The sequence below is a fragment of the Agelaius phoeniceus genome, chromosome 3 (genome assembly GCF_051311805.1).
Source record: "Agelaius phoeniceus isolate bAgePho1 chromosome 3, bAgePho1.hap1, whole genome shotgun sequence".
NCBI classification, from domain to species: Eukaryota; Metazoa; Chordata; class Aves; order Passeriformes; family Icteridae; genus Agelaius; species Agelaius phoeniceus.
This window is the reverse complement of record NC_135267.1, coordinates 13,240,924-13,257,197: the sequence shown is the minus strand read 5'-3', so window position 1 is coordinate 13,257,197 and position 16,274 is coordinate 13,240,924. Positions and strand designations below refer to the sequence as shown.

The 16,274-nt window shown below is 42.8% G+C and overlaps 1 protein-coding gene across 5 annotated transcripts in view; it reads right to left on the bottom strand.

Moving 5' to 3' along the window:
• The window catches only part of EPHA7 (EPH receptor A7), a 165,989-nt gene extending 150,306 nt beyond the window's left edge, over positions 1-15,683 (bottom strand). For 3 of the 5 annotated variants that reach the window (XM_054629297.2, XM_077174748.1, XM_077174749.1), the window contains exons 1-3: positions 15,341-15,586; positions 11,242-11,306; positions 6,354-7,023 (exon numbers count right to left, since the gene is read on the bottom strand). In XM_054629297.2, the coding sequence (XP_054485272.2) occupies positions 6,354-7,023; positions 11,242-11,306; positions 15,341-15,437 (832 nt within the window). In that variant the 5' untranslated portion in view covers positions 15,438-15,586. Of the gene's footprint in view, positions 1-6,353; positions 7,024-11,241; positions 11,307-15,340 lie in introns of all 5 variants that reach the window. The other 2 variants (XM_054629295.2, XM_054629296.2) reach the window with 1 other exon arrangement.
• Positions 15,684-16,274: the final 591 nt, after the last annotated feature.

The window sequence follows — 16,274 nt, the reverse complement described above, 5'->3', positions numbered from 1 at the left end:
TATGATACTCCTAATGAGGATTATATGACTTCTCCCATTTGCACTCAGAAATTAAAAAATACTTAAGATTTATTTTTAGTGGCTAATTCTGAAAGGTTAACAGAAACCCTGGACAAAACCAAAAAAACCCACACCAAAACAAACAAATCAAAAAACCCTCTCAGAATTTCCAAGCAAGCAGCTTCTTTTTCATGTAGGAAAATTTGTTTATACTTAGAAACACAGCAAACTTAGAAAACGATAGCAAAGCCATTAGACCCCTATTGCACCCTTCACAAAAGATTTCTGGGCAGAAAAGTTTGTTTCAGAAGCAAAACGTATGGTTTTGGGCAACAGACTTGACAGGATGAGATTCCACCTCTAAATACCAACTAAAGCTTCATTTAGAACAAACAGCAGACACACTTTATGGCTAAGGAGTTAATGGCCCAGCTGTTGAGCAACCGTAGCTAATTCAGTAGTGGCATCCCAGACCCGTAAAACAGACAGTTTTAGTGCTTCTCCTGTAACTAAAGGAGATATTACTAAAATTCTCTTAGATTTCATTGCTGGTTTTGTTTTCATTTCAAAATCTGTGCACAGCAGTTGATCTGACCAAAAAAACACCCAAGCAACAACCACGCAGCAAATTAAGTTGAAGAAATTCTTATTCATCAAACCTCAAGTAAAATGCAAAATGAAAATTAATTCCTGGACACAGCTGAAGCTGGGAAGAGGGGCAGGCCAGAGGGCAGAGGAGAAGAGGCTGGAGAGAGAAAGAGCTCTACATTCAATTGTATGATCCAACAACCCCACTTCTAGGATGTGGGCTCCTGATTGCCCATGTGCATCTGCAATTTCAGATTCAAAAATTCAGCTCCTCTGGAGCAAATCTACTAGTTTATTGTGAACTAAACCTGTCAGTAGCTCTGCAGTTAATTTGTTTTAAGGATCACTCAGATGGCATTATCAATGAAAACTAGATGGTTTTGACTGCCTTCATTACTTATCACTTTGACTTCTCATCATTTTACTTCTCCCATCTCTTTGTCACATTTGGGAGAGAATGCTGTATCACCAAAGCTATGACATTCTAAAATCAGACTTATCAAACTAATTGAGATACTTCAGGCAAAGCAACGCTACAAAAAATCAATTGTATCTTAGGGCCAAAAGACAACACAGAAGAGACCTGGAACAGATTTTATGAAGCATAAAGGCATCAGTTTGTTTCAGTGAATGGCCAGCCCTGACCAGAGAGAACACCAGCCATTTTGTGTTACTTCATTTGGAAAATACTTCCAAAGAGGTCATGTTTAACAGTGGACATAGCTCCTTTCCCTTTCTATCCCCTGTGCTTTCACATCCAGAAAGCTGAAGAACATGAACAAAGTAGGTCAAAGAAATCCAAAATACTTAAGAGAGACAAATAAATTTGTAAAAATCATCCTCTTTATGAACACTAGACTGTTTTGAAAGGAAGATATAGCAAGAAAATATATATTTGTACCACATCTCCCTGACAAGAAGGGAAGTCAGAAGACTATAGGGTGAATGATAGCCAAAACATTCAACTTTCTACAAATTATAGAAGGGGCTTGAAGCAGAAATTAAAGCTCTCTATTTTATGCTAGAAATACCTTCGGTAATTCTTGACTATCTAGCTAAAAGGTCTTACTTTCACTTTAAAGTATCTAGTTTATTTTCCTGAACCCTGCTAGGATCCTTTGCAAGGATACCTACCTTTTAAACTTTTTTTTTTAATCAAATAGTTAATATTCAGTATGTGGTGCCTGATATCAGATCCCACTGGTCTTTCTTTAAAAAGGAACAGAAAAGTTATTTAATATGTTAGGGAATAAAAAGAGAAGGAGATAGATGCTCTGCTGTTGAACTTCTACGGGCTTCTGAGAAAACGACAAGACTCAGTGACACAGAGATACCCTCATTCTCTGCTCAGGTTCAATTAGCTGAAACTAATTACATTCTCTTCCCTAGAGTAATTCTGGAAGCAAATGGAAGAAAGGTAACTCTTCTTCAAAAGAGGAAACATTTAAAGTCCTGATGATATAAATGCCATTGAAAAGTTTTTTACCATGTTCCTCATCTTCACAAATCAAAAAATTTTCAACTTGAAAATGCAGGAATGTCAGCATAGGTTACTTAAGTTGCAGGTCACGCGCATCTGTGACACACACCCTGAGCTGAACTCTACACCCAATTCACAATATGTGCAACCTGGGCTTTTGGGAAGCATAGTAATATTTGTTTTAATTACAACTTATTCACGTTCCCATCTTAATTCATTGTCCTCTATTAATAAACGTGTGGCACATAAGCTCCTAAATGGAAAAATGGAGTAACATTAAAAAAGAAAACAATCAAGAAATTAAAAAAAAAAAATTAAAAAAACCACAACCACACATACTTTACCACAAATATGTTGCACATAAGGCAAATTCAGTTTCTGGATCTGTTATCAAGTAATATCTCACAAAGTCAAGAGATAAAATGTTTGTCCCAAGAAGAAAAAAGAGAAGGAACAGATGCAGCTTGCTCTTTGGCACAGTGTATAGCACTTGACAAAGTTTGGAAAGAAAAGCCTGTAGCTCCCTTTTTACCTCACCAAGACAAAATGTGCAAATAGCTATAATCCCCTCCTCATTTGGAGGCCAATAAAACAACTGTTAATGCATACAGTATTATAATAGGTTTAACAGTAAAATGTATCCATTTGGCTTTCCCTAGGAATTTGATTTTTTGGACTTGTTGTCCAGTGATCTATGCAATTTCTCAGTTCAGTAATATTTAAGAAAAGCTTCATACCTTCTGAAATATCACTCTACTGCTCTGATTAAATAAATTTAATTCTCTCCCTCTCCACCCTCAACTATCATGAAACAGATGGAAAATACATTATAGTAGAAGCACTCATAGAATTATTTTCACCTTCAAATATCAATCACTGATCACAGTGTATTCCTTTATGTGCATAACATATCAAATGAACTCCACTGTGAGAAAATTCCAAGTTAGACCTACTGGGAGTCCACTACAGCTACCAAGAAGCCCATTTGGTTTTTGTGGCTGGGGTTTTTTTAGTTGGTTGGATGACAGTTTTTTGGTTGATTAGATGGGGATTTTTTCCATAATAGATGCAATACATAGTGTTAGGAGAACTAAATATGTCTAAGTACCTTTCTGGTACTGCTGCTAGGTACCCTTCAAGATAATCCTTTAAAATGTACGATTTCCACACCTAAGTCTAGTGCTACACACCATCAGATCTAAGATCAACACTCAGGAAAGAGTCTCCTTGTACAGAAGCAAAACAATCTGCAGCTGAAAGTTCAGAGGCTCACCTGCTTTCCTCATGTTTGTTTCACACAGCTTTAAGATTTTGCTTTAAATTGCATTTGTGAGCTCTCTGAAATTTGGCTCTCTTACGTATGTTTTAGACCACTGAGGTCACAAGGATTCTTTGGCACTTGTATAGTGAGAAGTAATCGGTGTACATCCAAAAGGAAAAAAAACCAAACAAAAACTCAGTTTGAAAGATCAAGCAATGAAGAGGGAACACAGGGGACCTTATTTTCCAGATTACGTGTTTCACCACTCATGTTTGTTTTCTTCCTTATCCTTCCCTGCACTACAAGTTACTTACATTCATTAAAAAAAAATATAAATGCATCCAGTGCAGAGTTGTGTATAAATCAAAATTCAATTGTTTGAGTATCTGAACTCAATAAATTTCACAAACAGGAGAGGAGCTGTATGCAAAAGGAACGCATTATTCAATCACAGACAGCCAATCAAGCTAGCAAAACACAAATGAAAATCCCTGCTGAGTTACAGGCTGAAGAGATATTTGGAACAACAATGTGGCCATCTACTTCTACCTTTGCTACAACAGATAAGGTATTATTCTGTATCTTTAAAAGACAATCCTACTGTGCTAATTCAGCAGAGCTTTAGCAAGTGTGAGAGAAGAATCACAGACGTCTGCCCATCCTGACAGAGCACAATACTTTCTGCCCTGAGTAGTCCCAAAGAAGTCACACAGCATGCCAGGTACAAAGTATTTGCAGAAGTGAGCCCTCAGACAGGGCTACAAAAGCTCTGGGTTAAGGAAGCACACACCAGCTTGCTTCCTCTTGATCTGTTACACAGCTTGACAGTAACAGATAGCCAGTTGCATTAGTGTCAATGTACAGATAAGTTTCTCTCAGTATCTGTCACAAAAAACAGACGCAGTATCAGTGTGCCAGCTGCATTATCAGTCACTCCATAGCTGATCATACTTAATAACATCCTCGAGCCCAGACAGGACACGCAGAGAGCAATTACAAGCGTGCGCCACCGTCACCCAGATCGGTCTGACTTGGAGCTGCCGACTCGGCGCGCACTCGACGAGTGCCTGCCCACCACCTTTTCCCTCTCCAACACATTAGGCTGCCTCAATATGGGGCCAGAGTTTGTTTTGAAACTCTTAACAGGATCACTGAAAGAAAAGAGGAAAAATACCATAAATGATCCTCTGGACTGCTTCCAGAGTAGCGTGTTCTCCTAGCGATTGCTTTGGAAGCAAGCCAAAAATGGGAAATGTTCTTGCAAATGAGCACGCCACCAGGCTCAAGTACAAGTTATCATTTAATTCTTTTGTCAACATCAGCGCGGTTAGAAATTAAGAAGCCTGTTCAAAAAAATAGGTTACTTGAATTCCAGTCACCAAACATCCATTTCTTCTCTATCCATCCCTGCCATGCTCACTCAGCTCATGTCCCCCACCCCCTTCCTAACATACACTGGGGGTTTTTTGGGATATTTTCTCTCCCTTATTGAAACTCAAATAAAATTAGTATATTAATTACATCAAAGATAACTAGGTCTGTAATCAAGAGCAAGTTAACTAAAAAAAGGAAAAAAATCAGTCACTCAGAAAAAAAAATCTAAAACCTCAACACAAACTTCTACGGGACACAGCACTTAATATTTTTAACAGACCTCTAATACAGTCTACTGAACAGTTTTGCCGGGGCAGTTTTTCACATTACAATTACTCCTAATGAGATCACCCTCTGCAGTGTTTAAGACTTCATCCTTTCCCAACAGAACAATGAAAGATTTGTGTCGAGCTACAAAGACCTCAGATCAACTCCACTCACTTCACCTTCTCCTGAATTTCCTCATAGAAACTCATCAAAAGCAGAACTGTGTTTTTTCATGTGGACAAACTATTAATAAAGAGACTCATTTACTTATCCTCTACAGTTTTTGAAGTCCTCATCAGACTGAGGCACCTCAGACTCAGTGAGCACTGCCAGCTTTGTTTTTGAGATGATGTAAATGTCTCCTCTTCATGGATTTGTGGGGGCTCTTCCACTTTTCCACTTACAATATTTCTCATCAACAAACATCTGCCTATCTTGCAATAAACATATGGTGATAGAACTCCTTGTATTATCTTGTGATAAAAATTATAGACCTTGTATGAAATGTACATGAAAATACCTGTCTCCAAACAAACTGCAGATTCTCTTGTTCTTACTGGAAGCAAAGACAATAAAATATTTTTTTCTCATGCTAAGCAGAAATATCTTATGCCTGTAGCCCCAGTAACAGCAAGGCTAAGGGTAAGTATAATTCTAGAAACATGGTTAACTGAATTAGTCTTGAATCAGGAAGTACAACTCAATAGTCTCTGATCAGCTAGTATTTTAAAATAATCACAATGATTCAACTGAAAGCCAAAAATTTAGAGTTAGTTTTGTGGAAAAAAAAAATTATAGAAAGCATATCATACTTTATTCTCAAAATTTGATATTCTATTTGAAGTATCTGTCTTGCATTTAGTTTTTACACACTTGAAATAAACCTCTAGCTCGGTTTTGATTTTGGGTGTATTCTTCCCCTTACTAACCACACCCATTCTGTCTACTACATCCATTTTAGCTTCCTTATAATTATGTCAGGGATCATGTGAAAGAACAAACTGTTTACCTACTCATACCTGACATGATTGCTACAATGTTCTGTGATAGGTATGATTTACTCAGCCTTACCAAAAGGTACAAGCAACACATTAATCAGTTAATAATTTTAGTCCTGAACCTGTCTTTATACTTACGACTTCAATCTTTTTCTTTCAATTTAAAACTGCATTGCACAACCACTGATTTTCATAATCGGACCGACTGATTTAGATTAACCAGTGTGAACTTCACAGATTGAGGATCTGAAAACCTTAAAAGCAGACTGATGATGCATTTCTCTTTTAAAAAAGCAAAAAAAAAAAAAAATTAAAAAAAAAAACCCAACAGAAAAATCTGGTAGAACATGACCTACAATTTACAGGAAGCTGTGTGTTTACTTACGTTCACACGTGTCTCCTTTCTGCTGGTATCCTGCTTTGCAGATACATTTTCCAATAGGCACTAACCATTCTCCCTCCGCGCTACAGTGCATCTTCGGCGAGTTCTCCGCCTCCTCCTCCGCGCTGCTGACACAAGTTCCTCGCACTTCAACTAAAGAGGAAAACTCTGAGCCAGTCACTGTGTCAGGAAAAATAGCTAAGTTCTCAATGATGGACCAGCACTTCTTGTAGTAGACTTTGACAGAGACCAAAGCAATGCAGGCCCCTACGTCCTGAAACGCAAGATAGAATCCTTTTTTGGACAAAGGTCCAATTTCTCTCACCTCTGTGTTAAGTTTCATTTTTCTCTCCCCAAGATCACCCTGGGTAAAACTTTCATCTGCTGCAATAGTGTCTATTTTTACATATTGGTTTTCTCGGATACTCCTGCCAGTGTCGTAGTCTGTTTCATAATAATACAAGTTAAAAGTTTCTTTACAAGTCCCCAGAACTCCAGGAAGACTGTTACAATCCCTCAGAGTGAATTTCAGTTCTACAAAAATCCTTTGTGCATTGCTTTTTGCAATCCAGTTAGTCCGAAGCCAGTTGTTTTGGTTTGATTCCATCACCTGGCATACCTGGTATGTTCGTATAGGAGTGTAGTTTTCATCCAGTCCACTAATTTCTTCCCACTAAAATGATAACAAACAGTTAGTAATAAACAAGAAGTATGTCACCAGTTGTAACTACTGAGTATTTAAAGAAGTTTTGCACAACTCACATTTCCCTTCTTTTTAACAGTAAGTTGTTAAAAATACTGTTAAGCACCTAAATGAAGAAAATATATATTAATACAGGAGTAGGCTCTCTCTCCTTTCATGTCTTTCCCCAATACTTCTAAAAACCATTGTCATATCATGGGCACAGTTGAAATGGGGCAGCTTCAGAAAAGGCTGCTTAGCATACCAAGTTCTGATTTCACCCTGAGCTCACACACACTTTAATGTCACAATGGGTTTTGAGCGAGCAAAGACCACAAGGAGTGAGGCAGCTTCTCTTTCAAAGAAACCTAATGTCAGTGAAATCTTAGAAACTGAAATTGCTTAGCATTAGAGTACACAAAACTCGTGCATATAAAGCTTCCAGTGAAACTTGCAGTTGTATATAGAAAGCATGGGATCAGGTCCTGAAACTCATGAGTCAGATGATTCCCACCCCTATGTGATCGAAATGGCATAGAGAGAGGGCAAGAGAAAATTGACAGAATTAAAAATCTGAAAGAAAGAAAGAAAACATTTTAATTGTCTCCCTTTCTTTCAGTGTACCTTCTGTTTTATTTACAAACTGAAAACATAAGTAGCCACTGTTTGTCCAGTGGCTGCACCCCTATTAGAAGGGGCAAACTTCATTTAGCTGGCAGTTCAAATGAACCATGAGACTACACACAGAATTAAAAACAACCTGTATGACTGAAAGCTCTCTGGTTCAAAGCCTGAGTTTTGTTGATTCTCTCTCTTTAGGTTACCAACTGAATAACGAGCTGGTAAGCCTTTAACAATCCCAGAGTCTTTAACAGCCTTTGGTAGCGTGGGAATTTGCACCTCCAGCAATGGCAAACCTTCCACTGAAATCAACCAGGCGGATCTGCCCAGGTGTAACCAAAACAATCCTCATCTCTCACCTTTTTTCACATTTCTTGTAGCATTTCAGTGCCTGCAGAAACTGCAGCTGTAGTAAATTAGAGGAGGGGGGGTGAGCTATCGCCACCCCAGGATACAGGGAACCATGACTTCTCTGGATGGCACTCAGCCCTCTGGCCCTGTGTCAATAATGCACTTAAGCTCACGCTTAAGATCAGTGACTGTACTTATGAGCTTAATGGTAAGCACATGCTTAAGTGCTTTGTGGGCCTTGTATAGTCGGCACCTCTGCAGGAGAGAGCATCCACTGACATTCCTCATGCCGGCAACCAAGCATGGAAGGCATTGGCTTCCCAGATCAGGAGTCACACAGTGTACATTTCTCTGCAAGCCTATTTGACAGCAAATGAGACCATTTTAATGTTGTCTGTTTCAGGAAAAAACAGATGTGGCTGAATTGATGCTGGAAGTTATCACCACAAAATATATCACAGCTGCAGATGCTGAAATGCACAGAAGTTGGAAATATCAAAGTGCATTTCAAGGACCTACAGTTAATACAGATGAGATATATACAGTATTATATATTATATGCATATGGAATTAAATGATTGAAATAGATTATTAAATGCTCATGGAGTTAACTGCAGTGATTGCATATGGAACAGTATTAACCTCTGAACAAAAGAATGTCTATCTTCATAACAGATTTATTAGAGCTGAATGAGTAATTTTTTTCACCTCTATAAGAGCTAGAAAAAACGGGGCCCTGGACTGAGAGGGTTTTGGCTATACTATGATAATAAAAAACATCTCCGCATTAAAAAAAAAAAATCCCATCAAGATGACAAAAAAGGCATAAAGCCTAAAATTTTGCCAGGTAATGCTATGTCCTTTGAGGTTTCTTTGAGATGGTTTCGGGGGGTTTTTTTGTTTTATATTTTATCTTGTGCAAGCATTCTTCCCTTAAAACACCAAGCCAGATTCTGCAAGGAGATATTCAGTAAGACAATGCATTACATCTTTGACATGAAAGTGACTCTCATGCACCACACAACAGAATCTGTCTCCTTGAGTTCTGATGTGGATTGCTCCACCAAAACAAATCCCCATTCCTCCTCAAAAAAAACCAACAAACTGAAATAAACAAAAAAGAAAGCAACAAACAAAATACATTTTACAAAATCAACCTACTCTTCGTAATACAACACAAATGTGTTTTCTCAGAGTCAAAATCCTACTAATGAGACTAGCTGGCATCAAAGAGATTCTTATGTTACAATCAAGAAAAATAATAAATTCACACAAGAACCACTGCTTTTTGTGATCCCTAGCATTAAGCACTGGAACTATCTTTCCATATTTCGCCAAAGCAAAAAAATTAGGGAAATGTGATTTATGATGCAATTATGCAATCAGAGTGTCTGCAGCAAAAAAAATATGTATCAGTACTTCAAGATGTTTTCACCTACGGCAGGTGAGACCACCATCCACTGAAGTTTTCTTATAGTGAACAATTTCACAGAAAGAAAACTCCACTTTTCTTTGTCTTGCTGCAAAATATGGTGCTATACATGCAAATCTGTTTGAATATGCCCTGTTCTATTGGTTTCAATTTATGGTATTTTAACTTCTTCGTTATCCTAACAGCATTAAATGTAGCATTTGCAGTTGAATGAGGCATTTAACGAGTGTCTGACTGATATATTCTCTACTGTGATTATGCAGTAGTTTCTCTCAAAATTTTCTGTGCTCATTCCCATGAAGTCTTTATTGCATAGTAAATAATTCAGTAATTAAAATTATAAAAACATTTATTTTCAAAATTACATTATTAAAATGGTAGTTTTATGTTAATTTACAGACAACTTTTTCTGAACACTTCCACACATGCAAATCTAGCCATTAGTTTTGATTCACTTTTAATTTGTGATTGAAATTCACTTCTACCTCTGGAACTCACTTTTCACTATTTGTTGAATTGGACTCTACTTTCATGTTTCAGTATGATGATATGGAACACGTGCTGACATGTCTTTCATTATCTACAGGTTAGCTTAATATAAGTGCCACCAAGGTAACCTTCCAAACTCCTCTGGCAAAGGCTTCAATCAGTGCAAGCAACTAATGCTGAGGTTATTGGACATCACACACATTGAGCCTGGGTTCCATTCCCTCTGAAGTCCTTAGATTAGTTCCCAGTTTATGCTTGTATTGATACTACAATCTTGCTTTTAAAGAAAGACACTTCCACATTTTCATTCTTATTTAAAGGATTTGTTACACTTTTATATCCCTACTCACACTTCACGCTCTTCTGGCTTCAGATTTCTTAATGAACTGAAGATTAAGGGACTGATCCCCCAAGTTCCTGTTCGTGCAAGGCGTCACAATAGATTCAGCAAGACTGTTTCCATGAGCAAGAACTGTCCATGTAATTTATGATTTGTCAGACTAAGTTCATATAGGACTGAGTTAAGACAGGACAATATATCCATTGTATCTTTCTGAAAATGTTCTTCCTCAAGGCTTGAGGAATAAGAGGTTTTATAACACTTTTAATTCAGACTGAAAGCAGCATTTCCCAACTTTACATATATAATAAATAAGACAATAAAACTGATGTTTCTAAACATCTCATTTTTATAATGGTGTAATTTACAATGGTACATTTCATAGAATGCCATAAGATTAATTTGTACGCAAGCTGGAGGTGGCCTTAACCACATAATTCGTGCCTAGTTCCAGATATCAAGCTCCTCAAGGCTTGGGGATGTTTCAAGTTTGGAATGTCATTTCAAACACATCTGCAGTAAAAATGTTTTTATTTTAGAGCACTTCAATCTGTGCTATTCAATTACAAAGAAAACATCGTAAACAAATTTATGATCACCCATTCTACAGAAAATGAAAAACATATTTTTAGAAAGTTTCCACACAGAAGCAGATCTGTTGTTACTAAGGGGAGAAAAAAAAGTGATTTAAAATACTGTGTTATAAACATACAGTGTAATCCTTTGTACAGCACAAAGAAATACACTACAAAACAAAAAAGTAATAAAAGTTTACAAAGAGCCACTTGCTTTTAATTGGCTTGTACATTTGTACAGTGTAACCTGAAGTTTCATTCTAAAAATGAAGAAGCCATAAACACTTGGTATGATTACTGAGAGAAATATGAGGGGGAACTAGTTTAAAGCAGGTCTTTCAGCTGCTTTGATAAACTGACTACTCATCTTTAGGAACTTAAGTTTTGCCTGCAGTACTTACCCCATTGGGAGGAGAGGAAATCCATTCCAACTCTGTCTGTTGTGCTTTAGAGTCCAGCAGTATTACTAAAAAAAAGGAAAAAAAATGAAATTCCACAGCTTGTTAAACATAACAAGGGTGGATTTAAAACTAAGGAACAAAAGACAAAATTTAAAAAGTGATAGAATTAACATAATTTTTGTACAGATTAATAGTTCTTCTTCCTATTGTTAAAAAAAATTATCTGCGACCCCAACTAGCTATTTATTTGTAAACAGACAAATGATTCTCTACCATTCACATATAAGCAGACACACATATCTGCTTATACGTGAGAGTAAATACATAAATCTTTACAATTTCATTGCTTAAAACAAAGTGAGGGATTTTTAGTGCTCTGAAGTACTATTAATCAGTCATTAAGATGCATGCTCCCTCCCTCTCCTTTTTCATAAGGACATTTTCCATATGCTGGTCATTACAATCAGCTTAAAGCACACAGACATTTCAACGCATTCCCAAACTGATTTATACAGGACTGGTCTATACCTTGCCAAAAGTCACATTGAAAAAGCAATGATCTTTTCTGAGTGTCAAAATGAAAAATACTTTCACAAGTATTTTTATTTCACAAGTAACAGCAATAATTCTGAAAATAAATGACAACCAGGAACACAGAAAATAAAAGACTCTGCAATTACCTCACACCTCACATACACAAAATCAGCCTAATTCACTTTATGGTAATAGCTTCCTAAAATCTTCACATCATGGTGACATTTATATACAGAAAGACATCAGTTCTAGCAGCACCACAACTATTTTCAGCTAAATGTAACCCTACCTCCAAAAGTGGTTAATCACAGCCTAATAAACCAGCTCTTTAGTAGCATTCCTAATTTGAAGCTATTCCATATACCTTTAGCTATAAAGCTATTTATAACTTTATACGCAGCACTTCTGTGCTGTCTAAGATATTTAGATGTGTGACTTAAGGCTGTAACTTGAAGCAACTTTTTGCAGGTCCAACAAAACAGTTTTAATTCTAGCTTTGGCCCTTTCTCCAAGGAGAATTTAACACAAAATTACACTGAATTACTAAAAAGATGCCTAAAAATTCATTCAGCAATACATGGCATGTTAGCTGAACACAAAAAGGTAGCTTCCAGGCCTGTATTTCAGTAATGAAGTGGAACTACTCATTAAGGAAGTTTGATAGTCTCCCTCTAGAAAGATTACCTGCTTATGTCATTAAGGTTGGATTCAAGGGGCTTTACTTTGTAACACTTTCTATAGAAAAGCAGGTGGTGTATGCGGCGGCTTGTTAAACAAGAACATTTATAATGGTCCTGGAAAAAAGGTACCACCAAAAATTTAACCGTTTCAGCACCAGCAGCTACGGCTGCAATTCATTATACTTTTTATTTGGCAGTAATTCTTCACCACGTAGCAACGGGTGAGCACATCAGAGAAAGAAAAGATAACAAGCAAACAAAACAAACAAAAAGAAAACCCACAAAGAAACAAACAAAAAGAAACCCCAACACAGAAACCCCTGCTCTGCAAACACCCCTTGTAAAGAAATCGTGGCGTTCCTTCTGGCATCCAAAGTTACCGGGGAAGAGCTTTCCAAGCCAGCGGCTGCTGCCCTGCTCCCAGCGCGGGGGGACCCGCGGCTGTCCCGGCTCGTTCAGCAGCGCGGGGAAGTGATGCGGGGGACGGCGCCGCGCCCCGCGCCCCCCGCCGGCAGCCGCAGGGGCTCCGCAGCCTCCCGCGCCGGGAGCGCACCGGGGCTGCTGCGCGCTCCCTCCGCGGGGAGCTGCGGAGCGCCAAAGGAGGCGGAGAGGCGGCGGGCGAAGCGCGGGGGCGCGGCCGCGGGCAATGGGCTCAGCGGGGCTCCGCGCAGGCGGGGAGCAGCGGCCTCTCGCCTCCGCGGGGAGCCGCAGCCGCGCTCCCGGCGCTGCGCGGAGCTGCGCGCAGGCGGCCGCGCCCCCGCGCCGAAGAGCGGGGCTTGGCGGCCGAGCCGCTGCGGAGCGCCGGTCCCGCGGCCGCCCCCGCCACACCCCCGACAGCCGCGGCTTTGGAGGAAGCGCCCGGGACAGCGGCCCCAGAAGGGAGCCCCGAGCTCCCGCAGCCACGGAGCGGACAGACAGCCCGCTCCCCGTGTCCGCGCTGGACCCGAGCGTCCTGGCAGCTGGAGAGAGCCCCGCAGGTAACGCGGTCACTTTCTCGCTTAGAGAGACAGACGGACCCTGCCCCGTTCCTCTCTAGGACCTCACCGCGGCTTCTATTGAGCTACAGAAAGGAAACTCGGAAAACTTTTCAGCCTTTTACCCCTCCCATCCCTTTCCCGTACCCAGCGGGGAGGGGTAGGAAACCACGAGGGGCTGCTGCCACCACCGGCGGGGCCGGCGGTGAAGCTGCAAAGTTACTTTTTTGTTGTTATTTTGTTTTGGGTTTGTTTTGTTGTTTTTGGTTTTTGTTTTTTAACTCGCTCTTTCTTCCGCGAGAGTTTTCTGCGCTTGCAGCAGGTAGCCGCTATCAATCCCTGTCTGCCGCTCGCCCCCTCCTGACCCTCCTTTGGCTAGGTGATTTTCCCCGAATATACAGACATTATACACGCACACTCATAGGTATAGATGCATATATAACCACCCACACACGCGTAAGACAGGAAAAGCCGGGATAGGCTACCAGTGGGAAGCACCGGCGTAGCTCCGAGGACGGAGCAAGCCGAAGGGCAGAGCGGCACATGCAGCCCGCAGCCTCCCCGCCTGCCTCCCCGCCCGACTGCCTGGCCCTTCTCCTCTCCCCACCCCACGGCTACTGATTAGTGCTCCCCGCGGGAGGGTTTCTGTGCTTTACAGCCCCTCCAAATAAACTTTCGAAACGCTGCTACGGAAAGGCTCCTTCTTCTTTCCCTCTCTAATCTCGCCATCGACTTCGTCTTTTAAGGGCAGAGTACATTTTAACTGAGGCGTTTTTTAAAGCTCCAAATGATATTTTATTGCATGCCAGAGGTTTAATGAAAAATACTGACGCATCCAGCTGAGGCGGGGGGGTGGGGGGGAGGAACCCCAAACGCATACATATGCAGAAGCACCGAAAATGCCCTGCCTTCCCCTTCCCATGTCATGTCGTGTGTGTCTTCATTCCCCCCCCCCCGAAGATGGAGACGGACCTTCGCCTTCGGCTGTCAAGCGCGAGCAGGGCGCTCCTTTAAATCATTTCGGATTTTCTCAGCGTGAAAAAAGAGACTCCCAGATGGGCTTTGTGAATTGATTTTAAACACCTCCATCAGTCTCTGATACAAAACTGACTGATTTGTCTCCGTGCGCGGGGGAAACAAATGTGCGGGGTGCGCCTTACACAGATACCAATATAGGACTGACGAGAACGGGGAAGCTCCGTTGTGCTACGCAGATGGTGTAAGAACCCTAAACCTCTCTCCAGCGATGCCGGGGGAGAGCACACACACTGCAGGCACAGTAAGCCGGGCTGTATGTATCCTCTAAATACATGTCCAGCCTGCACGGCTGGGACGTGCCAAACTGCACCCCGATGCTCCTTCCCGCGGTCTGTGCCCGGCCCCGCTGAGCCGGAGGAGCGCTGCAGGCCCCCGGCGGGGAGCGCCCCGCAGCCCCAGCCCCGCGCTCCGCCTTGCCTCCCACCAAAGCGTCCCGAGCCCTGAAACTCGGCCCTCAGCCCCTGCCCAGGGAGCAGCGAGGAAAGCCGCCCTCCCCTCACCTCCTCGGGAGGAGCAGGGCTGGCACAGGAAAGCGACGCTCCCCGGCACGGATACCCGGGCCGGGGGCTCTCCCAGCCCCATTCCTCCCCATCACGTGCGAATGCTTCGCAAACCTCATTCCTGGGAGCAAAGGCAGTTGCCCCGGTCCCTCACACATACACAGGCACAGCCCCCAGTGAATGCCGTGTTTTTTCCACCCTCCCACCTCAACTAAAAAGTCTTTTATTTTTTCTTTTTTTTTTTTTTTTTCCTGAGAGGGGGGCTGATAAGCAGCTGGCAGGGGCAGGAAGGTCCCCTGCTGAGCCACCAAACAGACTTCATGAGCAAAAGCAATAAATAAGCTCAAACTTTTTGTTTTCCGCATCACCTTACCTTCTTTTGCAGCCTGTGCCTCCCCCGTGTGTGCAAAGCGGAACAGCCAGACGGAGCACAAAATAATCCAAGAAGGGAGCCTACTTTGGAAAGCCATGGTGCAGGAGCGGGGTGATTTTATATTTCTAGCTCTATTCCTAGACACTGTCACTGCCGCCGCTTGGTGGGTGCTAGAGGACGGTGGAGAATTTGCTGTGCTAGTCTGTGGCTCGGCGCTCCCTCCCTCCAGGCTGCCTTTCTCTCCTTCGCCTCCTTCTCCTCCGCCTCCGCGCCGCTGCCCGGCTCCCGCACCGGGCCGGCCGCCCGCCAGCCCCGACTGCAGCCCGGCCGCCCGCGCCGCGCGCCGATAATATCAATGAGGGCAGGGGGGCGGGGCCTCGGCCGTGGAGCGGCCCGTCCCTCAACGTGACTGACAGCGCCTTCTGCCCAATCAGCAGCATCTATCGGCGGCCGGCGGGCCGAGCCGCCCCCTGAGTCGCCGCGGCCAGGGGGGCGGGGCCGGCGGCGCTGGCCAATGAGCGCGCGGCGGTGTCGGGTGTCTGCCGGTGCCGGGGAGCCGCGGGCTGCAGCGCCGGGACGGAGGGGCTGAGGCGCGAGCGGGGCGCCGAGCCTGGGCGGCTCCCGGTGCTGTCCCGCGCGCCTGGGAGCGACTGCCCGGATCGTCCTGCGAGCGAGGGGACATCCGTGCATCCCTCCCCCAGGGTTCCCTGTGCTCTCTCTGCGTCGCAGCCGCCGGGGTAGCGAGGGAGAGGGGTCCCAGCCAGGTCCGGCCTCTGTCCGAAGCCGAGCAGCCGCCGGCGGGTCCCCGCGCTGCTCCTGCGCGGTGCCCGCCTGTGGCCGGGCTGAGCGCGCACCTGGGTCGCTGCCACAGAAAGGGAAACTTGGGCAGAAGCTGCGGGATGGTTCCCTGAGACAGCCCTGCCACAACAGCCAA